At 48.0% G+C, this 26025-nt stretch overlaps 12 protein-coding genes across 12 annotated transcripts; 6 read left to right on the top strand and 6 right to left on the bottom strand.

Annotated features, from left to right (window-relative positions):
* Window positions 1-32: 32 nt before the first annotated feature.
* Window positions 33-1118, top strand: F4812DRAFT_448328 (uncharacterized protein). Its single transcript, XM_047935853.1, has one exon. The coding sequence runs from the start codon at window positions 125-127 to the stop codon at window positions 482-484; it is 360 nt and encodes a 119-aa protein (XP_047785365.1). The 5' UTR covers window positions 33-124; the 3' UTR covers window positions 485-1118.
* Window positions 1116-1821, top strand: F4812DRAFT_464165 (uncharacterized protein; the record flags this gene model as incomplete). Its single annotated transcript, XM_047938319.1, has 2 exons — window positions 1116-1200; window positions 1361-1821. The coding sequence occupies 2 exons, from the start codon at window positions 1116-1118 to the stop codon at window positions 1819-1821; spliced, it is 546 nt and encodes a 181-aa protein (XP_047785364.1).
* A 314-nt stretch (window positions 1822-2135) lies between these two features.
* Window positions 2136-4063, bottom strand: F4812DRAFT_448325 (histone acetyltransferase). Its single transcript, XM_047935852.1, has one exon. It carries the CDS (start codon window positions 3966-3968, stop codon window positions 2478-2480), a length of 1491 nt encoding a protein of 496 aa, XP_047785363.1. The 5' UTR covers window positions 3969-4063; the 3' UTR covers window positions 2136-2477.
* Window positions 4064-4276: 213 nt separating this feature from the next.
* Window positions 4277-5225, bottom strand: F4812DRAFT_448323 (ribonuclease H1 small subunit). The gene is made up of 3 exons (XM_047935851.1): window positions 4979-5225; window positions 4615-4916; window positions 4277-4539 (listed from the first exon to the last, which is right to left on the bottom strand). The coding sequence occupies exons 1-3, from the start codon at window positions 5115-5117 to the stop codon at window positions 4501-4503; spliced, it is 480 nt and encodes a 159-aa protein (XP_047785362.1). The 5' UTR covers window positions 5118-5225; the 3' UTR covers window positions 4277-4500.
* Window positions 5226-6740: 1515 nt separating this feature from the next.
* F4812DRAFT_469612 (cyclopropane-fatty-acyl-phospholipid synthase) lies at window positions 6741-8366 on the top strand (the record flags this gene model as incomplete). Its single annotated transcript, XM_047938889.1, has 4 exons — window positions 6741-7136; window positions 7206-7867; window positions 7930-8185; window positions 8256-8366. The coding sequence occupies 4 exons, from the start codon at window positions 6741-6743 to the stop codon at window positions 8364-8366; spliced, it is 1425 nt and encodes a 474-aa protein (XP_047785361.1).
* Window positions 8367-8457: 91 nt separating this feature from the next.
* Window positions 8458-10036, bottom strand: F4812DRAFT_448319 (ribonuclease H-like domain-containing protein). The gene has a single exon (XM_047935850.1). It carries the CDS (start codon window positions 9740-9742, stop codon window positions 8687-8689), a length of 1056 nt encoding a protein of 351 aa, XP_047785360.1. The 5' UTR covers window positions 9743-10036; the 3' UTR covers window positions 8458-8686.
* Window positions 10037-10245: 209 nt separating this feature from the next.
* F4812DRAFT_290631 (MCM-domain-containing protein) lies at window positions 10246-13491 on the top strand. Its single transcript, XM_047931143.1, has 3 exons — window positions 10246-10668; window positions 10737-13245; window positions 13338-13491. Exons 1-3 carry the CDS (start codon window positions 10394-10396, stop codon window positions 13479-13481), a joined length of 2928 nt encoding a protein of 975 aa, XP_047785359.1. The 5' UTR covers window positions 10246-10393; the 3' UTR covers window positions 13482-13491.
* A 613-nt stretch (window positions 13492-14104) lies between these two features.
* On the bottom strand, window positions 14105-15348 carry F4812DRAFT_290627 (uncharacterized protein). Its single transcript, XM_047931142.1, has one exon. The coding sequence runs from the start codon at window positions 15218-15220 to the stop codon at window positions 14171-14173; it is 1050 nt and encodes a 349-aa protein (XP_047785358.1). The 5' UTR covers window positions 15221-15348; the 3' UTR covers window positions 14105-14170.
* A 197-nt stretch (window positions 15349-15545) lies between these two features.
* F4812DRAFT_448313 (aldehyde dehydrogenase) lies at window positions 15546-17342 on the top strand. Its single transcript, XM_047935849.1, has 4 exons — window positions 15546-15905; window positions 15984-16129; window positions 16199-17083; window positions 17146-17342. Exons 1-4 carry the CDS (start codon window positions 15647-15649, stop codon window positions 17257-17259), a joined length of 1404 nt encoding a protein of 467 aa, XP_047785357.1. The 5' UTR covers window positions 15546-15646; the 3' UTR covers window positions 17260-17342.
* A 2220-nt stretch (window positions 17343-19562) lies between these two features.
* Window positions 19563-20703, top strand: F4812DRAFT_290508 (uncharacterized protein). The gene is made up of 5 exons (XM_047931141.1): window positions 19563-19804; window positions 20019-20077; window positions 20269-20395; window positions 20468-20572; window positions 20682-20703. Exons 1-4 carry the CDS (start codon window positions 19700-19702, stop codon window positions 20510-20512), a joined length of 336 nt encoding a protein of 111 aa, XP_047785356.1. The 5' UTR covers window positions 19563-19699; the 3' UTR covers window positions 20513-20572; window positions 20682-20703.
* Window positions 20704-21886: 1183 nt separating this feature from the next.
* F4812DRAFT_448304 (Phosphomevalonate kinase) lies at window positions 21887-23994 on the bottom strand. Its single transcript, XM_047935848.1, has 2 exons — window positions 23465-23994; window positions 21887-23291 (listed from the first exon to the last, which is right to left on the bottom strand). Exons 1-2 carry the CDS (start codon window positions 23722-23724, stop codon window positions 22217-22219), a joined length of 1335 nt encoding a protein of 444 aa, XP_047785355.1. The 5' UTR covers window positions 23725-23994; the 3' UTR covers window positions 21887-22216.
* A 199-nt stretch (window positions 23995-24193) lies between these two features.
* On the bottom strand, window positions 24194-25903 carry F4812DRAFT_290480 (pantoate-beta-alanine ligase). Its single transcript, XM_047931140.1, has one exon. The coding sequence runs from the start codon at window positions 25672-25674 to the stop codon at window positions 24550-24552; it is 1125 nt and encodes a 374-aa protein (XP_047785354.1). The 5' UTR covers window positions 25675-25903; the 3' UTR covers window positions 24194-24549.
* Between the last annotated feature and the right edge of the window lie 122 nt (window positions 25904-26025).

The following is a 26025-nucleotide window of genomic DNA, read 5'->3' as shown; positions in this document are numbered from 1 at the left end:
CCGCCCCCCCCCACCCCCACCCCCCGGTACAGATGATTGGACTGTTTGCTGTCGCTAGTCGCTAGTGTCGCTGTTCTGTCCGACAACTTTTGCAACTCCTCGTGCGTCGTGTTGTGTGCGTGTTATGTGTACATGCGGAGACGTAAGGCCGCGTAAGTCGGACTCGAGGACGTGCCACGACGTCGGAACCGCGGTCATACGCTCGCGTGCGACGGGCCGGGGCCGTCATCAGCCTCGCCTAGGTAGGGAACGCGTTTGCTTGTCTGGCGTTATCTCGTTCTGCTCTGTTTTTTGTTTTTGTTTTGTTCGCGTTGGGGGGATTAAGGGAACGAGGTCGGTGATACTTACATACATAGGCTACGTCGGCCTGGGTAGGTTGATTGATAGCCTTTTTTTTAGGTTAGGTGTTTTTCTCTTTTTCTTTTTCTTTCTTTTTCTTTCCTTCTCCTCCACGGGACTCCCGAACGCTTCGTTGTACGAATAGGTAATGTCGACATATGCCTTAGGCACCTACGTATATAATAGGGCCTAGGCGTCTATGAGATACACGAGAACGTTGGTGTGGTACCGTGGAAGCGTAGGACGATTCCGTAATTTTATTCGAGACGAGACAAAGGGGATAATTTTGCCGCTTGATCGCGTGCGTGCTCGGGAGGAGAGGAGAGGAAAGGGGCTTGCTGGCTAGTTGGTTGGCTGCCTATTCAGGGGATACACTCACTGCGTTGTATCGTGTGGGGAGATTTACGAGCGTACGAAGAGGTAAGGTAAGATCCGGTAAGTAACGTGGTGTTGAGAAGAATGGAAGAAGACTAGAAACGAAACAGTTTGCGAGGGTGGTTACTCGGAATGACAACGATGGAATGGAACATTAGGTACCTAGGTAGTCTTCCGACTCTATATGGCGATACTGTACTTGGGTGACGACGTGTTCGTGATCACGACTTCGAGAGTTAGGAGTATAGTAGATTATAAATAGGGCAATCTGCCGGTGGCTTGAGATAGCTTTCGTTTTCATTCAAGCAGAAGTATTCCCAGAGATAGGAGAATCAAATATTTACACCATCATATTTTATACTTTAGAGCAATTCCAACATCGAGGCATTTCGTCACAAACCATGCCGGGCATCTCAGTGATCATCCTAGGCAAGTTCTCGGAAGCGAGCCGCACTTTCCGCGATGCTCTTCTGCCTGACTTTGACGGTACGTCTATTTTATCTAGTCACTCGTTCCCCTATTCGTTCCTATCATCTACCTCAGTACCTATCTAGATATCTTGCCTTCCCCTTTCTCAACCATGCATCCCCTTATACACCCCAATAACCAAACCAAACTAACCACCTCTCACCACCCCCCTTAACAGGAATATACATCTTCCTCGACCCCACCGCAGCCCTCAACGACCTCCCCTTCGTAATCAAAGGGACCACCGCACCCCCCAGCGTCACCGACGACAGCACCACCGGCACCGACACCGACACCGACCACACCATCCACAAACCCAGCCCCCCGAAAGCCATCGTCGTCGCCTCCCCGGTGTACGACGACGCCTTCCTCGAGTCCGCGCGCCAGATCCTGCTCGCCAACGACGCGCACGTCCCCTTCCTCAAGCCGGATTGGGATAACAACAACGCCGCCGCCGCTTCGGATGCGCCCGCCACCACCACCACTACTACTACCACGACTGCTGCTGCTGCTGCTGCTGCTGCTGTCCCGGACCCCCAGGCCGTCAAGCACGCCGCCGAGCGCGCGACTAAGGCCCTGAAGAAGTTGCACGAGGAGGGCAAGCTGGATGGGGATGACGATGGCGTTTACCCTTACTAGGGTAGGGCCAGGTGCCTTACCAAATCTACCTATCTATCTATCTATCTACCTATCTCGCTAGAAGGTTAGGTAGTAATGAGATAGAATGGGATGGGAAGTTTCCTCGGAGCGTCTGGTTCATGGGATGATGGGTTGAGTTAGCGGAAGGACAGACGACGTAGTCAAGGTTTTAAGACCATCTGGTCTGAGTTAACACGTGGTTAGGATGGGGGTCGGGGGGTAATGGGGGAAAGAGAGTCGACGGGGAGATTGATTAGTTCTACTGGTTTCCTTTTCCTAACTCACCTCTTCTTATTCACATTGCGTCTGCAAGATTTCTTTAATCTAGGTCAAATTACTATTTACAATACGAGGGTGTCTTTGGGACGGATACCATTTCCTTTTGTTTTTCTTCTCTTCTCTTCTCTTCTCTTAAAAACTAGCTAGCTAGGCCGAATTCAAATACACCATTTCCTTCGTCGAATTCTGTGGTGGCAGAACGGCTTTTGCCGTGATGGAAACGAAAACAATGGAACATCGCGATAGACAGTAACGGTAACACAAGTAGACAGGTAAGATGGCGATCTATCGACGCGAATGGGGTATCTGTTCAAGTAACTAAATATAATGCACGCTCCCTTTATAAAGCTATAAGATAAGCACACCAACCAAACTCCTTACCAACCCCAAGTCCGCGAAGAAGCAGTAAACACGGGCGGTTTCCATTGAATACGCTCCGGTGCAATATATCGCTTCTTCTTCGACTTGGCCTTCTCTCGCTGCTTGATCAGCGCGTCCGGAATCACTAGCTTGTGTTCTCCCTTATGATACACCTGCATCTTGAGCGCCTGCAATGTGTGCTCTACGTCCTGGGTGGTCATGGCGAGCGAAGTCGAGATCTGTTCAATGCTCGACTTCTCATCCCGCTCATTACACTCGATTAGAAGTTCTAGAATATTCTCCGTCCAGTACTGACGGTAACTGAGAAGACCCAGATCGGACAACGGCTTTTCGGGGGATCCCAGCTTACCCTCGATCTTGGAGAGCTCGTAGGAAAACTGGATCAGCAATCTACCAAAGCCCTTCCGCTGGTATTGAGGCAGAGTGAGAATACAAGCGACGTTGTATCCATCGGCGCTCTCCTTCTCCTTGGAGAAGAAGCCTACAAGATGATGGCCCTTTTCGGTTTTCTGCGTCATGACGTAGAAGAGAAAAGGATCCACATCGTAGTAAAGAGTCTTATGGTCCAGGAACATCTTGCACAGTAAACACAAGTTCCGGCACCATGTCCGTTGTCGTCGGCCGTCGATCTCGAAGAATGATACATAATCATCTCGGTATATCTCATTTCCGGGAGGGTGTTGGAGAGTACACTTATGCCGATGCCGAGCGAATGACTTTTTGTCTCCATAGTAACTCAAACAGAATTCGCATATGAATATGATATCTTCTTGGGTAAACAACTCGGGGTATGGTGAGAAATACCACGGGAATAGAACCCATTGACCGAATTGAACCTTGGATATGTTTCGTATTCGAGCGAGTTCCGTCGGGTTCTGTGTCATGGAGCCACCTGTCCGCAGCTTTTCTATCTCTGCTTCTCTACTAAATGTCTCCTCTTTTTTAACTTCGGGCGTCGGCTCATCGTCATCTACGTCCATTTCATCTCCATTAGGTGCCGGTGTTTCCCCGGCCTTGGATTCGAGATCGCGCGGTGTCGATGGAGCTTTCGATTGCGACGGACTATCGGTGAAATCGGTCCATGGCATAGGCGTAACAGCTTCGGACATAACTGATTGCTCTCTCTTCCCAGGTCGCTTTTGGGATTTGTTTCCGACGGTCTTCCTCTTGGGCGCGGTAGAATTCTTTCCTTTTCCTTCCTTAGGCTTGTCCTTGTCGGGATTTGGCCACTCGACGTCCTGATCGAAGTCTATCCTCTTAACAGGCACCCATTCATCTAATCGCTTGTTAAAGTTGTCAAAGTTGCAATAAAATTGGCGACCGCTTTTGGTGTCTCTGATGCTTAAGATTTCGGCGCGCCGAGCTTGTCCGTCCTTCTCGACCATGGCAATGCAGCCTACTCGTATGGTGTCGGCGGTCGCACGGCTCCTTTGTCGGGGTCCCTCAGGACCAACGGCGGTCTCGCCACTGAGCGCGCTTGGACTCATGATGAAATCCGGTGTTCTTGCGTTGAACTTTGATGAAAAGGTTGTATTGTATGATTGAACGGTTCGTAAGAGGAAAGGTGTAAGTGATTAAGAATAAGTTTTGGAGGGGCAAGGAAACTAAAGTTCGCTGATAACGTTTAGCTGACGGGCTGATATCGGTAATCGGCAACTAAAGAACACAAGATTGTGTTAGTTGACCAATCATTATTAACCAAACATGCATTTTATCAGCCTGCACTTATGCAACTGCAACTTTAAAATACCAGGTACCTATCAGGGAGTAGGTCTAGGTACCTAGGTAATGAATGTCACAATGTAAATTCTTGTAAATTCTTGTACTATTACTACTAAAATAATTCATGCATGTATAATTCCATCAAACTCCTTGACGCCGCACCTTAATAACCGCGAATAACAGGTACCTAACATTACCTACCTGGGTAGTACCTATCCCAAATGCCCTAGTTTACCTAGGTAGAGATTGTGTAAATCATCGAGTTACCCAGAGCAGCTATATAAATAATGTTTTCTTTTATTTCCTCGAATCCTTCACTGAAGGATATGAGTGTATCTGCAAGTTAAGAATTAGTCGCTTCCTTCTTTCGTTTCATTAGGTACCTAGGTACACCTATATATTTCGACGAACCTGTCCTGCAAAGGATATCCATTCTTCCATGCCTCTTAAGTACGGATCCTCGCTAGAATTGGCCAGAGTCTCGTGGTTCCAGACCACAAATTCGTCAAAGGTCGCTTTTCCTTGCATTGCGCCCACTTCCAGTTGGTCGTTCGGGTCTTCTATAATTTCAAGATCCTCAACCATTTCCTCTTGGCTTCGTTCAGGCTTCTTCGGTGCCGACTTCTCAGCGACGGAGCCGTAGTAACCTTCTGGTAACTTCACAGCTTTCCCTTGAAGCTTACGACCCCTGAGATAAGCCGTCTTTGTGTTGTCTATATTAGGTAGTTACAGTTAGAACTATATAGGGTCGATAGATATTTGACTATTGACGTACCTTCATTCTCACTAGGGCTCCAGTATGTTTCGACTGGGTTGACGTTACCGTCGTGATGTATGCGACATGGTAGTAAATGGACTTGAGCTTTCTTCTGGATATTCTCTCGAGAATCTACACTAAGAACGGGATGCGCCATCTTGATATATTCCGCTGGTTACAGTAGACAAACGTAACTTGTTTTATTCGTGATATGGTGTTAAAGCTTTACGACGCGTCGTGATTGCATGGTACGTACATAAAATCAATTAAGGAGCGCGCGCTGTTCACCAAGTTCGCGTTTTGTGGAGTATCTCGATATATGCAAGCTCGAATATGCACCAATCAAGAAAATCATGACCCATCTGAGTCAGGCCCACCATTTGTTCTGGGCAATCAACGACATGTTGCCAAAGCCGTATTTCGCCTCAAAAAGGAGTTAATCGAGAGTTCATTTTTCTCGTTAATCGGATATTCTTGATTTACATATTAGCTGCTTTCGTCGACGTTAATATAGCTATTTTTCCTACCGGCGCTGTCAAGCATTCTCTCTATCGATATCTAGAGTAGAAACCCTGCCAACGTTTCGAGAAGCGTCTCGTCTTATACGTATACTCAGGGGGAAGAAGATAAAGAATATAAGACGCCAACTACTTCGTTCTCATCTGAATAGTGATGATGCCCTTGATAACCGAAAAAGAGTACGTCTTCTCAAGGTATTGATAACGATATCGCTAGAAGCCAATATATTCCTGACTACATTCTGCGCGACTAATTTCTCATAAGTCAGTGGTCGCCACTCGGCACCACCCCAGCCAGAAGTAAGGCTTCATGTTTATCAGGACATTTTATTTTCGTACCTAGATATTTGCCGTTGGAAATTGTCGCTTTGGTCACACAAAATTCGAAATCTGCAGTAAGATAATCAAGATATTCGATGAACCTGTGATGACTCGATCGCGGCATGACGCCTTGAATGTCAACCCTTGCGATCTTCCGGGCTTTTACACATGTCCTCAGCGTGCTGGTCTTACACATGATCTACTTCCGGTAGTAAACCGAAACTTACTTCTTTCCAAAAACATGTTGGTGAGGATTTGTACATACTTTTATTTGTGCGAAGACCCCTGTCCAAACTTCGACACATCGAACCTCGACGGAAAACATGGATTCTCCTAATTTTCGGGGACAACAAGCATAGCTACAAAATAGTAAAGAATACGACATATCACAGACCGTGTTCTGCGTACTAATGGGAGACGCACACCGCGTAGTGGTCGAGTGGTATTGGGTGAACATTATTGCTTTTTAAGTATGGGTTGTCGAGACCTCCCGAGCGATGTCTCACTTTGCTTTTCCTTGTTTTCAGCTTCTCTCACGTCTTTCCCGATGATAGCAAGAAAAGTTCTCTATGTTGTGTACCTCGATATTATCTGGGTGATTTGTCAATTTTCTATAGCTCAACTACGTGAACCTCACATGTCCAATTTCTCGCTAGAAATCATCCAATATATATATCTCCATAGTAATTGACTGTCACGGTGAGGAGTCACTCAGTCACTCAGATATCTCGCTCCGCTAGATATCATCGTGACTCCCTCCCCGACTCACTCGTGAGTCAGGCCTTTCTTCTTGTACATAAAGCCGCCTTGCTGCCTCGCTGCAAGGCTCTTGATGTTCTGGTTCCCCAGAACATCATCGTCGTTAGTAGCCTCCTTTTGGTTTCATAATACTGACATAACCAGCATAATTTTTCATCTTCTCGTATCCATCTTAAAAGACAATGGTTCCTCCAATTCCGTCTATTATTGCCCGGCCTCTTACCCAGGGCGCCGATCTAATCCGTGGGACGTTGGGAAGCTTGACCTGGGGGCCGGCCTTAGCGATAGCCAAACCTGCTGTGCTTTCCGTCTTCTCTGAAATTGAGGTCGGCACTCTACTATTAGTCGATGAGCCTGAGGGAACGGAAATGGTGTATGGACAGAGGCCTGCCTCCAAGGAATCTCTGCCTGTCAATTGGGGAATCCCACCCAGGAAAGCAAATGCGACCCCTCGAGTTGAAATCAGGGTGAAGGATAGCGCGTTTTGGATGAGACTACTGCTGTTCGCTGATATGGGGTTTGCAGAGTCATACATGCTGGGTGAATTCGAGTGTGCCGATTTGACAGCCTTCTTTCAGGTTTGTAGTGCACATTTACCTTCCATAACTTAATTATATCATCGCTAACCCACGTAATAAAAATCGTAGCTCTTCATTGCAAACCGGGATCAGCTGAGCAACGGCACAACGATATTCTCCTCGATATCAGGGGCCGTATCGAGTATTGCTCGAACGACAAATACACTGTCAAATGCGCTCCTGAATGCATCCGCTCACTACGATATCAGCAATGACATGTTTGCAGCTTTTCTCTCAAAAGACATGACTTATTCGTGTCCTATCTGGCAGACACGGATAACTCATAACGACCCCGAAGAAACCCTCGAAGAGGCACAGATGACTAAACTGAGGCGGTTCATTGATGGTACCAAGATAAAACCTACCGACCATGTTCTGGAGATTGGTACGGGCTGGGGGTCATTCGCTCTCGAAGCAGTCAGAAAGACGGGCTGCCGGGTAACGAGTCTAACATTATCAAAGGAGCAAAAGAGGCTAGCAGAGCAGCGGATCGACGAAGCAGGATACTCGGGCCGGATAGATGTGCAACTGATGGATTACCGTAGCTTGCCCGGCACGGCTGTTTTCGACAAGATAATTTCGATAGAGATGTTAGAAAACGTCGGCATGGGATATATCGGCACGTACTTCGCCTGTATTGACCGGCTGTTGAAGAAGAAGGGCGGTATTGCCATGTTTCAGTGCATCACGATGCCCGAGGGGAGACACGAGGCTTATTCCAAATCCGAAGAGTGAGATTACTATTCCTATCTACTTTCCCCCCATGGGAAACGCCTACTGACATTCCCAACAGCGTTATAAATAAACACATCTTCCCCGGGGGCTATCTCCCGTCGACTATGCAACTCCTTGACAGCATCTCACAGCAGTCCAAGGGAACGCTAATCGTGGAGCGGGTTGAAAATATCGGAGGCCACTACGCCAAGACACTGCGTCTCTGGAGGGAGAACTTCCTCTCGAATTTCGAGTCTAAGATCCGGCCGGCCTTGAAGGCGGAACATCCGCATATGACAGCGCAGGAGGTGGATGTGTTTAGACGAAAGTGGGAGGTATGGGCTTTTCATCATTATGAATACGTACTAGTGTGTATGTGGGGAGAATTTGCTGATATTTCGACAGTATTATTTCGCCTATTGCGAAGCCGGGTTTGTGACGAAGAGCTTGGGCGATGTCATCATTACGGTTGGAAGGGAGGGCACAATGGAATTAATGGAGGGTATTCCTCTTTGATGATATTAGTGAGCTGACCAGAGGAAAGTATAGAAGGCGGGTTTCTGTTTGAGACGTTCGTGAGATAGGTATGTTTCATGATCATACAATACGATCTAAATCTAGGTTTGGATTAAGGAGTATTAGCGTTGTGTTTTCTAGACGGATATACATATAGAGAGATATGTTAACATGACTTCGTCGAATGCCAATGACGCTAACAAGTATAAAATCAGAGGATAGCAGTTATTAATGAGACTACTATAGGTTAAAAGAGTGAAACACTAATAAAATGCGATTTGAGAGCACACGTTCTTTTCATTTCTCCTATTGTACCCCTATCAATGTTTCTTCTTTTTCTTCTTCCCCTTTCCTTTCTTCGACTTCGCTTCTTGGCCCTTATCACCAGCACCATTCCTGCCATCTACACCTACCTTGTCGTTCGCTATCGTCTTCTCCGCAGGTAATCCGTACTTACCCGCGTGCTGGACGTCGAAGTCGGACTTCCGCTTCCGGAAGAGCAGCATGGCAACTCTCGCGTCTTCAATGCTCGAGTGGTGACCCGTCTGTATTTCAACACCTAATACCTCGCGCGCTAATACTCTGAGGGCCGGCTTAGGTCCGTGCCCGTATTGTTTATACCCGACGAACCTCGCCGTATCCCGGATCTGTCCTGGCGGGTGGCTCAGCTGCAGCACGGCCAAGTCGTGCCGTATATCGTGGCCGACGACGATGCGGCCGCGCATGAGTGTCGCGACAGCTTCCTGCACCTCGTCGAAGCTGCGCGCGACGGGTAATAGTATACGGGGTGTCAGGCCCGTAATGTGAGTTCTCCAGTCGGTCACGGTTTCGCGCGGCCGCACGAATGAGTCGTATACCTGCCGACCATGAAAATCGACCACGCTGACACGCGCTAGCACGGAATCCCGCCCTTCGGGTCCTACGCCGACCATCTCACAGTCTATCGCGATGTACTTGCCCACCTCAACTCCAGGCGCTAGCCCTTCGTTGACGCGAGGCGGCTGAGCGGCCACGAGGGAGGAATTGTTTTTGACACCAAGGTTGTAAGCCTCAGCTAAGTCTTCTGGCGAGACATCATTATCTTCGGCCCAGAGAGCGAGTGAAGGGGTAATAGTTGTTGGTGTGCCTTTGGCGATGGTAGAAGACTGGGCGACGCCCATTGGTTTCTTCTGCAGAGGTGTATGAGTGGGCTTACGAGAAGACTTATGAGGAGGCTTCTGTAACCTCGGCCGTTTTTGCTGAGATTTGGACGGTGGCACGTCCTCAGCTTTCCTTTTAGCTACGGCTTTTGACACTGAGGATGAAGAAGCCGTGGTAGATTCTGCCTTGATCTTTTCCTGTAACTTCTTCCAATTGGAGGACAACTCTTGCGCCATGATTTCAAGGTCACCGCGGAGTTGAGCTCATTATACTGCGTATATATGGGATGAGTTCTGGGCTGGGTTGAAAGAGATCGTACCAGGTTTTGGATATAATGTATTTGATTATGGCACCCTGAAGTTGTTAGAGAAAGAACTGGAAGCAAATACTATATAAAGAAAAAGTACACTTGTAATTTATTATGCAGTTACGTAAATAAGAAGGTGGTTTAAATGTGAACTTGGAACTTCATCTTCGTATTTTTTTTTTTAGGTTGCGGTTGTTGATAAGAGTAAAAGTTTCTTGCTACCTGTTTTTTGGTTATTCCACTAGGTACCTAATTGTACTAGTTTTAGACTAGATACATGCATAAATTATTCATATGATTTATTGCCATAATGAAAAGGCTTGGCATCTGCAAGCACTTTAATGCTACGTGATTTAATTGGCTCATCCTCAAAGTCGCGTCTCCTAAATTCTAATTCGCGACGCGTCTTGGTCCCCATTTTCTGCCCCTCTACTCCTTTAATTTTTCTATCAAGGCGGACAACTCTTAATTTTGATAATACCAATCCCGATATCCCCCCTCCCTCCCCAACACCGACAACACCGAAAACACCGAAATCCACACAATTTCCTAGTTTCAGTGCGGATCATATACCTTCAAAATGGCGGCCTCTAGTGACGCCGGAATGCTCATGTCTGATGCTCCGTCGAGAGCTGCTGCGACTCCCAGACCCAGACAGTTCAACAGAGGCTCCTCGGCACGACCTCGAGGGCCTCCCTCCGAAAGCTTAGCCGCTCCTAGCGACGATGAAGCTGAGGGCTTTGCCGATGACCAGATTCCCGGTCGGTCAAGACAACGAGATCCTGCTACTGTCCCTCGAGTAGAGGATAGGATCGGTATTACTGTCCAAGAGCACTTTGAAAACTTCATAGAAGAGTATGTCTTATCTTTGCGATAGTTAGTGTTTATATAACTAGGTCGCGTATAGTTAACGGAAGGATTAGATTCGTCGACGACCCTGTATCATCAGGTGCTCCGACGTCGAGTGCCGTTACTACAGACAAATTCTACGTCGCCCAGATCCACGGAATGAGAATTTACCAACTATCGACTTTTTACGTCAACTATAATCACGTCGCTAGCTATCAAAATGGCGGTCTGGCTAATGCCATCAATACTCAATACTACCGATTCCTCCCCTTCCTCACCAACGCCCTCCATAATATGATCGCCAAGTACGAACCACAGTATTTCCGTGAGCATCGACAAGCTACGACTTCCAGTAATCAGACTACGTCGGGCGCAAGCAATATTGGCTCTGGAAGCCAATCCGACGCGCAGGGCAACAAGACAGCGAACCAACAAACCGATAAACTGTTCGCCATCGCATTCTATAATCTCCCTCTCGTCTCTCGTGTCCGAAGTTTACGTGCTAAGAACATTGGCCAGCTCCTTTCTATATCTGGAACTGTCACACGTACCTCTGAGGTCCGACCAGAACTGTTCCTTGCAACCTTCAATTGCGAGACGTGCCGTTCAGTGGTTCCAAATGTTGAGCAGACGTTCCGATATACCGAGCCTACACAATGTCCTAATATTCAGTGCGGAAACCGTCTAGCTTGGCAACTCGATATCCGACAAAGTACTTTTGTTGATTGGCAGAAGGTCCGCATTCAGGAGAACAGTTCGGAAATTCCTACGGGAAGTATGCCGCGGACGATGGACGTTATTCTACGAGGCGAAATGGTGGATCGTGCTAAGGCAGGCGAGAAATGTATTTTTACTGGTGCCTTGATCGTGGTACCTGATATAAGTCAGTTAGGTCTTCCGGGAGTTCGGCCTACGGCGATTCGAGATGACCGGAATGCGCCTCGAGGCAACGACGTCGGTGGTAGTGGAGTCTCAGGTCTGAAATCCCTAGGTGTTCGCGACCTGACCTACCGACTGGCTTTCCTAGCCAATATGGTTACCCCTGATACGTCTACGCCCGGCCAATCCGCCTCGCGCCAAGTCCACGATATCATTAACTCTTTAACCCAGACATCTGCCGACACGGCTGAAACAGTCGAAGAAGCGCAGACCGCCGTGTTGAACTCTATGACACCTAGCGAGATCGACGAGCTCCGTGAGATGGTCCATAGTGACCATATCTATCACCGCCTTGTCCAGTCGCTCGCGCCTACAGTATATGGCCACGAGATCGTCAAGAAAGGTCTTCTCCTACAGTTGATGTCTGGTGTCCACAAGACAACAGCTGAAGGAATGGCCCTTCGAGGTGATATCAATATCTGTATTGTTGGTGACCCATCTACTTCTAAATCTCAATTCTTGAAGTATATCTGTTCCTTCGCACCACGTGCAGTCTACACGTCCGGCAAAGCTTCCTCAGCTGCTGGTCTTACAGCTGCAGTGGTTAAGGATGAAGAGACGGGCGAATTCACCATTGAGGCTGGTGCTCTCATGCTGGCTGATAACGGTATTTGCTGCATCGACGAGTTCGACAAGATGGACATCGCCGATCAAGTTGCTATCCACGAAGCTATGGAACAGCAAACAATCTCTATTGCTAAAGCCGGTATTCAAGCAACCCTTAATGCAAGGACGTCTATTCTCGCTGCTGCTAATCCGGTTGGTGGACGATATAACCGCAAGACTACGTTGCGAGCCAACATCAACATGTCAGCTCCTATCATGTCTCGTTTCGATCTCTTCTTCGTAATTCTTGACGAGTGCAACGAGACCGTGGATCGTCATTTGGCAGAACATATTGTGGGCATTCACGCTCTACGTGATGACGCTATCGAACCAGAATTCAGCACCGAATGCTTACAGAGGTATATCCGGTTCGCGCGGACATTCCGACCCGAGTTCACGCCCGAGGCTAAGGAGCGCCTCGTCGAAAAGTATAAGGAGCTGCGTGCGGATGATGCCCAAGGTGGCATCGGCAAGAACAGCTACCGTATTACTGTCCGTCAGCTCGAGTCCTTGATTCGGTTGTCTGAGGCCATCGCTAAAGCGAACTGTATCGAGGAAATTACACCCGATTTTGTAGATGAGGCATTTAATCTCCTCCGACAGAGTATCATATCGGTTGAACACGATGATGTTGAGATGGATGAAGACGAAAACGAGACACCCGAGGACTCGGCAACGCTTGTTGCTGCCGCGGACCAAGCTACGCGCGCTTCTTCAGCAGCCGCTCAGGACCAGGATGAGGAGGGTGACTCGCCCATGAACGACGGCGAGAATGCAGATGCACAAGGTAGTAGGGAACCTAGCTCTGCGGCACCGGCGAAGAAGAAGACGGCGATCACGTACGAGAAGTACATCAGCATGGTGAACCTGATCGTATCGCGGGTGAACGAGGATGAAGTGTCCGGGTCCGGCGAAGGTGTAGATGGCGATGCACTTATAGAATGGTACCTCGAGCAGAAAGAAAGCGAGCTGGAGGGTGAGGAGGATTACCACCGGGAAATGGGCGTCGCGAAGATGGTGCTGAAGAAGATGGTCAAAGTAAGTCTTTTTATTCCTCACCATTTCCACGTTCGACATCTATTCTCGATATGGTTTTGCTAGTTGACTCGATGCTAACGAAATTAAAATAGGACAACATTCTGATGGCGGTCCGCGGTGAGGGCCTAGCCGAGGATGGCGACCAGGCCGCTGCCGCAGATGGCGCATCCGCACCCGCACCCTCGCAGAAGGTCGTATATGTGTTACATCCCAACTGCGCTATAGAGGAGGTCTAAGGACTAGGGTGAGCTGCGATTTAATTTGTGTTCGTCCTCACCTTCTCACGCCAGTGTTCAGAAGGGAGGAGGTAAAGACGTGTACTAGGTACTTGTACGCACACGCATATGCAACGAAGCTTGATGTTGAATGAAATAAACCCTATTGGCGTCGTATGACGGGATGTAGGTAAACATGTCATGTATGTCGAGGGGGATTCCTGAGAAAGGGCGGACGAAACGAAATAGCAGTAGGCGTCTGGAGTCGGGCCATGGAGGTCATATTGTAAGCCTACTAAGGGCAGACAACCCAAGGTAAAGGGCAAGTTGGACCCCCTTTATATCTAGTGGGAGGTAGTTAGAGACCTACCTACATGAGGTAGGCTAATGATTTATATAAAATTTTGCAAAGTACGATTGGTCGATAGATGCCACGAAATTTATTTAAAGTCGTAGGTTGAATCAGTACCTATATATCGTTTGGTCTAAGAAGTGGACGTATTTACTCTTCATTACTAAAAGTCGGCTACCTACCTAAAATTAGACGGATCCGGTTCCAGCATTAGCATTCAAATTTGTGAGTACGCTCTGAGCTTTGTGGTGTTTTTTTTACATGTGTCAATCCCAGCAAATAGCATAATAGCCATAACCATATCGTATCATTTCAATGCCAGTAATATGTAAAATATCGGGTATCATTATTCACAGATTTAAAAAAGTTTGCTCAATACACGTTTAGCCTCCTCAGGAGCTTTATCCACCACCCCTTTTTTAGCCACGGACGCTTGCTTGAACTTCCGCAAGCTCTTACCCTCCGAACCACCCTTCGCAGCAAATCCAGCACCGTCTCCTCCTTTCCCTTTCCCGTCCTCTTCCGCTTCCGCTTCCACTTCCTTACTCCTCTTCTTCTTCGCCGCCGCCTTCGCCTGCATGCCGTCCAGCATCTTGGCCCTCTCGACGTTCCGGACGAACTCCTTGTTCTCCTTGGTGGACTTGCTGATCTCGGCGCGCATGCGGCTCGTGCGCTCGGCGGTCTCGGCGTTGATCTGCTCGGTGAGGTTGTGCCACTTGAAGCCCTTGAGGTACAGCAGGCTCCAGAGGTCGTCGCGGTAGTACGAGTTCTTCTTGCCGCCGATGGTGCGCGCGTTCAGCAGGTCCACCGCCTTCTTCGCGTCCTCCTTGCGCACGAACTCCACCCACCCGTCCGTGTACATGTGCTTCTTGTTGCCCCCCTGCCGCACCCGCCGCGCCCGCTCCTGCGGGTCCTCCGGCGTCAGGAATATCCGGTTGATCTTCCCGTACGGCTCCAGCAGCGACCGCAGCTTCGCGGGCTTCATGAACGGCGGCACGCGCGAGAGGTACACCAGCCCGGACCGCTTGATCGCCGCGTCGGTGGCTACCAGGTTCTTCTTCGTCAGGGGGCGCGAGACGTCTGGTAGTTCTGGCAGCAGCGCATCGATCTTGGACTTGGACGGCTTGTCTCGGTTTGCGTTTGCTTTTGCTTTCGCATCCGAGATGTCGTCGCGTCGCGAAGTTTCTTGCTTTTTGGCATCTTCGTGTTCGGACTCCTCTCCCACACTGACGTCGTCGTTATTGTCGTCTTCGTCGTCGCTGGAAGCGTCGTCGTCGTCATTTATTTTGCGACGCTTTGCGGTCCGACCACCTTTTTGAAGCTCTTCGGCCTCGGAATTATAGCCCTGGCTCTCGTCGTCTTCGCTCTCGTCTACGTCCAAGAATTTATTCCTTTTCTCCGGGGGCATCTTGTTTTGTTGAAAAATATTTTTTTAATCTTCTGTTGTATGTACAGTCCTATAGCCTAGTTTTCGGAGGGCAATTGGAGGTCGACTTATTGTTAGCTGATGTTTGGTTGCTAGCAAAGAGTTGAGTTGATCCAAAGAAAATAAAAATAAAATGGAGAGTTCCCGATAAGACCGCCTGATAAGATCGATAGTTTACTATGTAGAAGTTCAAGAATTGTAAATGCATAAGTGGAGTTATATTCAGTTATCGGTGCATTTTGAGGGGTTGCTGATCCCCCACTATTATCTTTCCATCAGTGACGTTTTGTTCTCCAAGTAATTGTTCAATCTTTAGGTTCAGAATAATATAATCAATCCTACCTACCTATTAATAAATATTACATACTACCAAGTCCATCTCTTGTTATAACGTATCGTACCGGCGCAATGTCTGTCGAAGTACTTACAACCATCTCGCCCACTACAAACGAGCCGATATTGACTCGCAATGGCGTCACACCAGTTGAGTTGGAAGAGATTCCAAAGATTGCTGTAGAGAAGTTCCAAAGCTGGCGACAGACCTCCTTGAAAGATCGCCAGGCCATAGTTAAGAAAGCATTGCAGCTACTGGAGAAGAAAAAGGACGACCTCGCCCAAGAACTTACTGTCCAAATGGGACGACCGATCGCTTATACAGGCGCTGAAAGTAAAGCTTATTCTACTCCCCTGCCCCTTCGTAAAGTTCGTAGTTCTTAAGGAGCCATGTAGGCTAACTCTACATCAGTCGCGACGGCCGTTAAACGCGCAAATTACCTCGTCAAGATCAGTGAAGATACGCTGAAGGACACCGATGGTGAACCCGAGAAGGGCTTCAAACGATTCATTCGGAAGGTCCCTGTCGGCCCTGTCCTTATAATCTTCGCCTGGAACGTGAGACAATCCGAACAGACTTCCCTATATATAATCCAGAATCCAGCTGATATTTTTCTTTTCTCTTAGTACCCTTACCTGATCCTAGTAAACTCACTCATCCCGGCTTTACTTGCTGGTAATACTGTCATTCTTAAGCCTTCCCCGCAAACACCCACGATAGTAGAGCAGGTCGCCAAGGCCTTTGCCGAGGCGGGTCTACCTGCTGGTGTCTTGCAGTATTTCCACTGCGGGTCGCCGATGATCATGGAGACCTTGGTACGGGATCCCAAGATTCCTCTCATCTGCTTTACCGGCTCGGTTGCAGGAGGCTTGGCGGTGCAAAAGGCTGCCGCCGATCGCATCGTCAACGTTGGCCTAGAGCTCGGCGGCAAAGACCCGGCATACGTGAGGGGGGACGTAGATCTAGACTGGGCAGCTGCTGAGATCGTCGATGGCTCGATTTTTAATTCTGGACAGAGCTGCTGCGCTATCGAACGTGTTTACGTCGACGAGAAGATTTACAATGCGTTCATCGAGTCTGTGCAAAAGGTTCTGAAGGACTACAAGGTCGGTGATCCTCTCGATAAAGAGACCCAGATTGGACCGGTCATCTCGAAGAAATCTAAAGAGACTATCGAGTCTCATATCCAGGATGCTCTAAGCAAAGGCGCAAAAGATGCAACACCGGAGAACCCCACGTTCTCTAGTCTCCCACAGAAAGGAAACTTTGTGAAGCCCACTCTCCTCGTTGACGTCAACCACAGCATGACAGTGATGACGGAAGAGACGTTCGGACCAGTTATTTCCGTCATGAGAGTCAAGTCGGATGAAGAGGCTGTGGCGCTGATGAATGACAGCCAATTTGGGCTTACAGCCAGTATATGGACCAAGGATACGACCAGGGGCTATGAGTTGGCGGAGCAAGTTGAGGCGGGAACCGTCTTTGTCAACCGTGCAGACTACCCCAGCCCTGTAAGTTTCTTTATGCGAATTTGATCAGCTGTGGGCATGCTAACTAACATGATTAACCGTAGGATCTGGCGTGGACGGGATGGAAAAACTCGGGTAAGGGCGTGACTCTAAGTAGATTCGGGTTCGACCAATTCGTGAAGCTAAAGAGCTTCCATCTGAAGGACTATCCAAAGTAAAAAAAAAATTAAATATAAATGTAAATATAAAAGTAAAAAGATAGAATAGAAAATGCAATTCAATACATTGGTTATATTATTACGTACCTAGGTACCTAACGTAGTAAAAGTCGGGGTTTAGAGAATCGTTCTGGAATGAATACGCCATTTATTTTCCTTGGGGGTGCTTAGACGTATGTAACAATGTATTGTATGATACATAAGTACAACACAACGGACACAACGGACACACGGGGAATTGAAAGTGTGAAGCTATTCCGTTTTGGCAAATCTGGATGTTCCCTGTTTCACGTATCCTCGGACCGGGGTCGATTATTATGCAAGGTATGCAAGGTATGCGAACGCTGATGGGCTGTGTATCAAAATTCAAAAAAAGCCCGGTGTTTCGAAACATTCTGGAGCCATTCCATCGCTGCTACGAATCGTAAACATGGTCCAATCCTATCACTTAACTTTGAAAGTAACTTTGAGAGGGACCCCTAGCTTGGCATTGGCGGACTATCCCCTGTTTTGGAAAAGAACAACCTACACCCTTGTCACTAGAGAAATGCCACATTCCGGGGCGTGCCAACTTTTAATTTGACTGACCACTGAACCAGACTGACGATGCGATGCGATGCTATTAACTATTATCATTTTTCTCCATATCTATCAATTCGAACTTATTTGCATAATTACTAGTTGTTATTCATCATTTTAAACTGACTGCTTTTTTTTTTTCGTGTTGTATGTAGGTATTATTGAATTTGTAACTTTTTATTTTTTGTCTTTCGTTTTTATCGCCGTTCGTCCCTCCTTGTCTTTTTTTATTTTTATTTTTTTAAAAACCCCGAGTCCCCTGCAATACGCAGCACAGCGTTCGTTCCTTTGTGATATCCAGTTATTATTCGTTTCTTTCCCCTTAGTTCGAATTAAGCTTACCTCTTATTACCACTTTGCTTGCTATTGCGCCTTGCTTGATAAGACCAGATTCGGCTTCTCCAGACTAAAGAGCTAGACTCGCATTTTCGCCGCTCCTTTCTTGCCCGCCTGTCAAACCAATTCTTACCACTATTACAGGTATACTACTCAGCTCGTTCAGCTAAACCGTAGCTGGCATAACACTCTTTTTTTTTTCCCCTGTAAAAAGTCCTGCGTCCATTCGGGGGTTGACTTGCAGCATTTCTCTGTTCAGCTTTCGCTTCCCTCCCCGCTCTCTTGTCTGACTTACAGCCACCGATCTCACCACCAACTTTTTTCACTTGTTTTAAATTCAGCTTTGTTCGTAAGAAGAACGAAAATAAAAAGAGAAGAAAAGACTTGTGTCGCTCGGACCTAGGCGATTGTGTTATCGTTCTTCGTAATCGTCATCATCCTTCGCCGCGCCATTCATTCATTCACCCATCCTGCCTTACGTACCTAGCATAAGATTTATACACCCTGACACCTATACTTGCTCAGGTATATGCCATATACCATAAGGTACCATATACTGCATACCGCATACCGCATACGTATAGGGCAGGTATTCAAGAAAAAAAAAGATAACGCCGACTACCTAAAGAATCAACGCTTGTTGATCCTTTTTAGCAAAGGGGATCCGCTCTTTTTTTTTTTTTTTTTTCTTCTCTAATCTGTTCCTTGTTCTTTGAAAATTCAACTACCATTTGGTCCTCTTGCTCTCTTCCACCCTTGCCTTGCTTGCTTGCATGATTGTTGATCAATCATCGGCTACTCTAATAGAGTTGGGTGCCTGACCTGGTACACCCACATACACATATACTTATACACACACACTTACACACTTGCAATTACCACTTTACACTTACACCTACAACGCCCAGTTGCTTTTGCATGACTCTTCTACGTTGGAACGTACATACAACCCATCTACGTTCTTGTTTCGTATCTGCGTCTGTGTCTGCATCTCTAGTATGCACGCATTGAGGGGGAATCGCTGAATCAATCAACCAATACATAAACTCGACCTCTGCTGCCGCATCACATTGCATCGCATCGCTTCCCAACGCTTTAACCCTATTTTTCTCTATATAAAAATCAAAAGAGAAAAAAAGAGTTCTCGCTACCGAAATTCTCGGATCCGTCACTATATTACCCTGGAAGCCTAACGTCTTGTCGCTAGGCATAGATCTCGTATCCTTGGGTCGCGTCGCCAGGGCATCCATCCATTTTGGTAATTTAGCTTTTGCCGCCTGGACTGCCAACAATTTCTTACATCCTGACTCCTTTGTGCAAGGCCAGCTGCCAACTTCTTCTACCGTCGCACACGCAACAACACATACACAACATTTCTCTCTCTATCTCTCTCTGTCTTATTTTGTCTTGTCTTATCTTGTTTATTTCGTTGTCGGGATATATAAAACAAGAATTCCTTGGAAATACCAACAACCTCTATACTACCGTCCAACAAAGTAAAGAAAAAAAAATAGAAACTGAAACAATGGCGAGCTGCATCGGTGGTTTTTACGCCTTTATGGCAAGACTGCAGAAGCTTATCGGCGGCAAATCTTCTAAGTCGGTTCCCGAAAAGCCGGCTCTCCAGATTGTAAGTTCGGTTCTTTGTCTTTTCTCGTCTATCTTGTCTATCTCGTCTATCTCATCTGATCTGATCTCATCTGATCTACCCTGTCATATACCGTGGGTTTTCCTATTCTGGGCATCCGAAACGCCTCATATTTAGGTCCATTCTAATAATAATAATACTTTGACCTTTTCATCATCATCGTTATTAATATTTACTAACATGGTCATTCTTACAGTCGGCGCCTTTCAACTTCAAGCACGAGACGCTCTCATTACCGGGTGTGTCAGAAGATGAGTAAGCTCTTCCTTCTCTTTCTCTTCTTTTTCTCTTTTTGTCCTTCCTCTCTTTTCCCCGTTCCGTCAATATAATACCCAATCAGCTATGGGGAAGGGGAGGCCTTTTTCTTCTTACATCGGCACAATCCTACCGGGTAAGCTACGAAAAAGCCCAAAAGCCTTGGCTAATGTATTTTTGGAAACATGTAGGATCGCTATTCTGAAGGAGCAAGCAGCCGCATCCCGCTTTCCAGCCGCCGATCCGTCTTCCATCGGCACTCCGCGCAAAGCTCCGGCTCCGCCATCCTCCCTGCATCCCGTGCCGCCTACGCTGAAGGTGAGTTGGAGAGCTCTACTTGGTCCCGATGTGGTTTTTGTATCGGAGCGTAGTGACTAATGATTTCTCTAGGTTACCCCAAGTACACCTATCTCGCCTGTTGAGAACCTCATTTAGAGATCCCTAAGCAGAAGAATCTCTTCTCTTCCCCACACCACAAAGTCACCTTTTGGAAATGTAGGAAACAGTCATCATCAGGTTTTCGCTATGGAGTTTACCATTCGCCCCCCGCAGTAAGAAGAGCACAAATGCTTATATAAGTTGGCTTATATAAAGGTCACCTTAGCAAACGGAGCTCTTCAATACTACCACCCACACGCGGGACTCCTTAGCTTTCTCGACATATATCACAGATAGCAACAGGCGAGTTACTCACCCGACGAACGAATTTCACGAACAACGGAGCACGGCAACATACCTGGTACAGGGGGCTTGGGGCGTGTAGGATACCAAGTGTGCTGCATTAGACTTTCTGCCTTTTCCATTTATTTTGCTTCTATCTTCTTTTTTTTTTCCTATTTTTGTTCCTGTTCTTTTCTCATAAGCAATTCCATTCGTCATCATCGATCTAGGCGTCAGGCTTCTGGGAAAGGAGACGGATATTAATTCACTGGCTGATTTATCGATTCCCCTGCATCATCATCATCATCATCGGCGGCGGTTAAATTTAGGGGGCGGGTCTTTCGGCAGGTGGCGTTGGAGAGGAAAATGTTACTACTGTCGTTGTTCTCGTTGATGCACTGGCATGCCCAATACGTAACATGAATATATGAAATTCTGCGAGACCGAAGGAGGTTTCCTCGGTGAACCGACCTATGAACAACGCAGCGTAGAGCGTAGAGCGTGTGCCAGGGGCTACATACCCTTGACAGGAAATTTGTTCGACGCTAGGTTCTGTAGGACGGCACACAGAGGGTGACTCGACTTGGCTCGCCTCGCCTCGTAACTCAAGCACAGCAGCTTCTTACCGTTAGGTCTACCGAACTCGAGATGCTGTGATACCGGATATATATTGCCAACTCGTACTGCTAGATTCATGTGAGGACAAATACGCAGGGCATCAGGTTAATGGATCTAACTGTAAACACACAAGGGCCTGGTAGGAATTATAAAAGAGGCTCTTGCGGTTAAGATCGTTTTAACGTCGTCTCCTAAACAGTCCATTCACCTAGTTGTATCAGAAGCATCAGCTACGAGTCTTCGTAGCCCCTTCCATTCCTCCTTATAAGTGGAGGAGAGGCAAGGGGGAAGAAGAAAAAGAGAGAAAAAAAAAGGTTCGAGGCCTATGTGAATCCCGTGTGGGACTCGAACAATCGGCCTCGCGTCGTCTCGCCGAAGACACACATCCTAGATGTCACCCGCATCACCACACCGGCAGTCTTTGGCGCGACGGGAGGAACATTTGTAGTCGTATTACAAGTAAACCGTACTTCATGCGGTCTAACTAGACTTATCACATAAGTATTACTTCTCGGAAGCAGATCGGAAATATGTATACGTCAACATGTACATATTAGTGTTTAGGTAGGTAGGTAAGCTAATACGATATCAGAACTCACCTAGGACTCGCATAACAGGTACCTGTTTTATTCTATAGTTAACGATTTTAAACTGAGACAACGCATCTATTACTTTCAATCTCCGAGGCTTCCTTCCACCGTTTCTAAATCCCATCATATCATCTCTAAACCTCTCTCATTATCTCTTTTTTTTTTCCTTCCTTATTATTATCCTCTCCTAATCACTATACGCCATTAACCTCTTTCCCTGCTCTCTCTCTCCCCCTCTCGCTGTCTCTCTGTCTCTCATATCTTCAAATCATCAAACAAGTCCCAACCACCCACCATACTGCTCCAACCCCTCCCTCCTCACGCCCTCCATCTCCCCCTTAACCCCCAGCAGCCTCACCTGGACATCCTTCTCCTCGCTCCACTTCTGCAAAAACTCCTTGATCCTCCCCTCCGTCTCCGCGTCGTCCCTGACCAGCAGCGCCAGCGCGTCGTACCCGCCCGCCCCCGGCGCCACCCCCTCGTACACGCCCTTGACGCCCGCCAGCCCGTCCAGCAGCGCCGTCTGGCTCTGCGGCTCGATCGCCGCGCCGCTCGCCGCGCTCATCTCGCGCACCAGCGCCCTGACCTGCTCCACCGCGCCCCGGATCGCGTCCTTACGGTCGCTGCTGAGCGCCGCCCCGAGCGCCTCGTTGCGCGCCTGCAGGTTGGCCCACAGCGCCTGGGCCCCGGACGGGTCCGTCTGCTCGCGCCACTTGAGGACCTGCTTGACCAGGCCGACGGTCTGGCTGCCGCAGTCCACGTCGCACATGCGCAGCGCGACGCCCGGGGGCATGCGCGCGTCTTCCTTGCGGAACTCGGCGTCCCACTCGCGCGCCACGCACGCCGCGAGTGCGGGGGCGAAGCCTGGCGCGCCGATGTCGGGGACGTCGCGCAGGAGGGAGGGCGAGAAGCGACGGTATACGCAGCTGCCGTAGACGGCGGCCGCGACGTCGAAGCCCGAGCCGATTTTTCCCTGGGCGGCGGAGTGCGCGGCTTGGGCTAAGTTGTGCAGCGTACGCTTGCCTTCCGCCGAGTTTAGGTCGAAGACGGATTGAGGAAGGTAATGCGTTAGTAAGGCGGCCGTGAGCGCAGTGACGAGGGCCGCGGATGACCCGAGGCCGGTCTTGTGAGCATCCTTAAGCTTAGTAGGAAACTTGGCGAATCGGCCTGCCGGGCCCGAGTGGAGGTGCTGATAGTGCGAATGAGATTGTGAGTAGTAGTCGTTATCAGCGAGAATTGTTAATTGTACAGGGTTAAAGGACCCGGCATGACCAGTCGTGATAATATAAGTGAGAGCATAGGCTAGCGTAACCTCGACAAAGTGATTGGGGATTATATCCGACCCGCTGCTCGATTAACTTGTACTTAGTATACGGTTATTGTATGATGAGGTAAATATAAGACTAGGATGGTGATATAAACATGAAAGTGGATAATTCCAACACGAACGCAGCATTGTTATATATAGAATAGAAGTGTCGAGGAAAAAGAGGCGGTTGGGGAAAGAGATAGGACTTACACTTGCAGCTGAGTTAGCTTGATACCGCCATCCTCAGGGGCCAAATGGTACCCGTAGCGCCATTGCGCCTCGAGGAACTGAGGACTCTCGACAATGATCTCGCTGAGCTGAACACCTTTGCTGGTCTCAATCTCCCGAGCAATGACATTGATACGGGCGCTCAAGCCAAATACGAGTCCTGTGTGCTGGCGGTCTAGGACTAAGAAGCCTCCGGCCAGGAGGACCTTGCCCGGAGCGGAGATAGCCGTCGTGTTCGGCATCTGGAAAGTTTACGCTCGCGTGTTCTTTTTTTCTCGTAGTATATAAGTTTAGTTTATCTGTGAGATGAAAATAAAACGATCGACAGGGGGAGAACCGATGAATTGAACCCGCTTTTTTATTAATAAGTTGAAAAAAAGGTCTGTTCGTGTGTTATTTGGAACGAAGTTACGGTTATAAGTTGGAGGTCAAGTTAGGAGATCTCCAACGTTATAATAGGGGGGAGGGGGGAGAAACAAGTTATGAAAGTCCGAACCATTTAAAAAGACCGGACGGGAATCGCCTAACCTTTTTTTTCTTCTTTCTGCGGGGACAGGGGACGGGGGACGGGAAATTGGTAACTTTTTTTTAACCTAACTCTTCCCCTTACTGTGGTATTATAGTACTTAACTCTTTACGTGGAGAAGCTATGCGCTGGTTACAACGGAATCCCAGCCAGGTATGTTTAACTTTCAACTTGTGTTCTGCTGCAATGATTTTTAGTAGAAAGTATAGTTACAGGTAGGTATTCAAGAGCTTGGAAGGCTATAAAAGTATTGAAGTTAATAATTGCCCATTATTTAGTTTGACACGCTTGAACCTTGGAAATTCAAATTGCCTGCCTCTAATGAATGCGCCAGGATAGGCGAATAGTATTAAAGGTTAGTAAGAAGAAAATACGAAAAAAAAGTAACAGTAATAGCAGAGTTGAATGGAACTAGTCTCTTAAGAAATAGCTGCAGCTATTTGAGAACGGGACAAACGATCGAGGTTCGGACTTTCTAACGCGGGCTGTTTGTTCATTAATGGACCTGGACTGCCTGGGTATATTAAAAAAAAGAAGTACTCTAGATTTCCGTCGATGGTTTCAAAATGATGTTGTCTATGAGACGAACTGCCGGTCCTCCACTATGCCCTAGATCTTCGCCTGGTTGTGGTGATTCGACCGGCAGCATCTTTATTGCACCGCTCAGTATACCACCCTTCTTTGGGTCGATTTTAGTCAATTCTTCCATGGATTCGGGATCTGCTAATGAGAGATAGTCCACCTCGAACATCGCCCTCTTCTCGGGTGGCAACGCCAATTGCTCGTTTAAAACGGTTGTAATGACATGATCAGCAGCGTCCATGAGCTGCTTTCGATCCAGAGCTCCATTCAAGTACTGCTGCTCAGCAGCCTTCAAAGCACGGTACAGCACGGGGGCGATTTTACGTCGTCTCTCGCCTAGGTAAACGTTTCTAGAGCTTAGGGCAAGCCCGTCGGACTCCCGGACAGTAGGACCAATAACAACTTCTGTTGGCACCATAAAATCTTTCACCATTTTTTTGATCACTGCGGTCTGCTGGACATCCTTTTGGCCAAAGTACACCTTTTCGGGCTGTACGATGTTAAAGAGTTTCATGCAGACGGTGGCGACACCCCTGAAGAAAGTTGGTCGTGTGCGGCCCTCGAGAATCTCGCTTACTGGCGTTATGACGACAAAACTCCCTTTCGAGTTCACTTCTTGGCCTGGAAAGCCCGAGGGATACATCTCAGGAGTAGTTGGTGCAAAAACAGCGCTGATGCGACCTAGATTCCCACCGTCGTCGGCCAATTCACGGTCCAATTCGGCGAGGATTTTACAATCCGACTCCCAGGTCACGGGGTAAGAAGCTAGGTCCTCCTTGATACCGAACTGGGCCGGGTTTACGTATATACTGACGACGACGTGGTGACTTTCGCGGGCTGCGCTACGTATAAGAGCAAGATGACCTTCGTGTAGAGCTCCCATTGTAGGTACTAGTGAAACAATTCTGTGGTCGAGGTACTGGGGTTTCCTCCATCTCCTGACCGCGTCAACTGTACGCATAACTCGAATTGGAGAAGATGGGATAGTCTCGAAAGCTTGACGCCGCGCCGTGGCCATGGTTCGGATGGCGGATCGGTTGAACACACGCGAGCCCATAAGGCCGCGTACCGGGAGAGCCAACATAGCGAATAAGATATTTTTAGTTGAAGATATGGGTAGCGACGGTTAAGGAGGACGCGATGAGGTAATTATTGAAACATCGTGAGCCATCGCAGTGACTCAATGGGAAAAAAGTTAAGGAACCAAGGTTGGGGGGAAAAACGTGATGGTTTCTGCTGCGGACATCTGAGGCCGCGATTAGTTGAGAAAGCTCTTGAGAAAATTGATTACCTGGTCTAGGTATAGAATAGGTATAGAAGAGATGCGATAGGATGATAAGATAATTGATAAGACACTACTAATTATTTTAATTGAGCTTAATATGACGTTAGCGGGGTCGGAAGGTGAAGGTTCAGAAGGTGGAAAGGTCGACGG

Source organism: Daldinia caldariorum (assembly GCF_022478825.1).
Source record: "Daldinia caldariorum strain CBS 122874 unplaced genomic scaffold F4812scaffold_32, whole genome shotgun sequence".
Classification (NCBI taxonomy): domain Eukaryota; kingdom Fungi; phylum Ascomycota; class Sordariomycetes; order Xylariales; family Hypoxylaceae; genus Daldinia; species Daldinia caldariorum.
The sequence above is the reverse complement of the archived record's forward strand: the minus strand, read 5'-3'. Positions and strand labels throughout refer to the sequence as shown.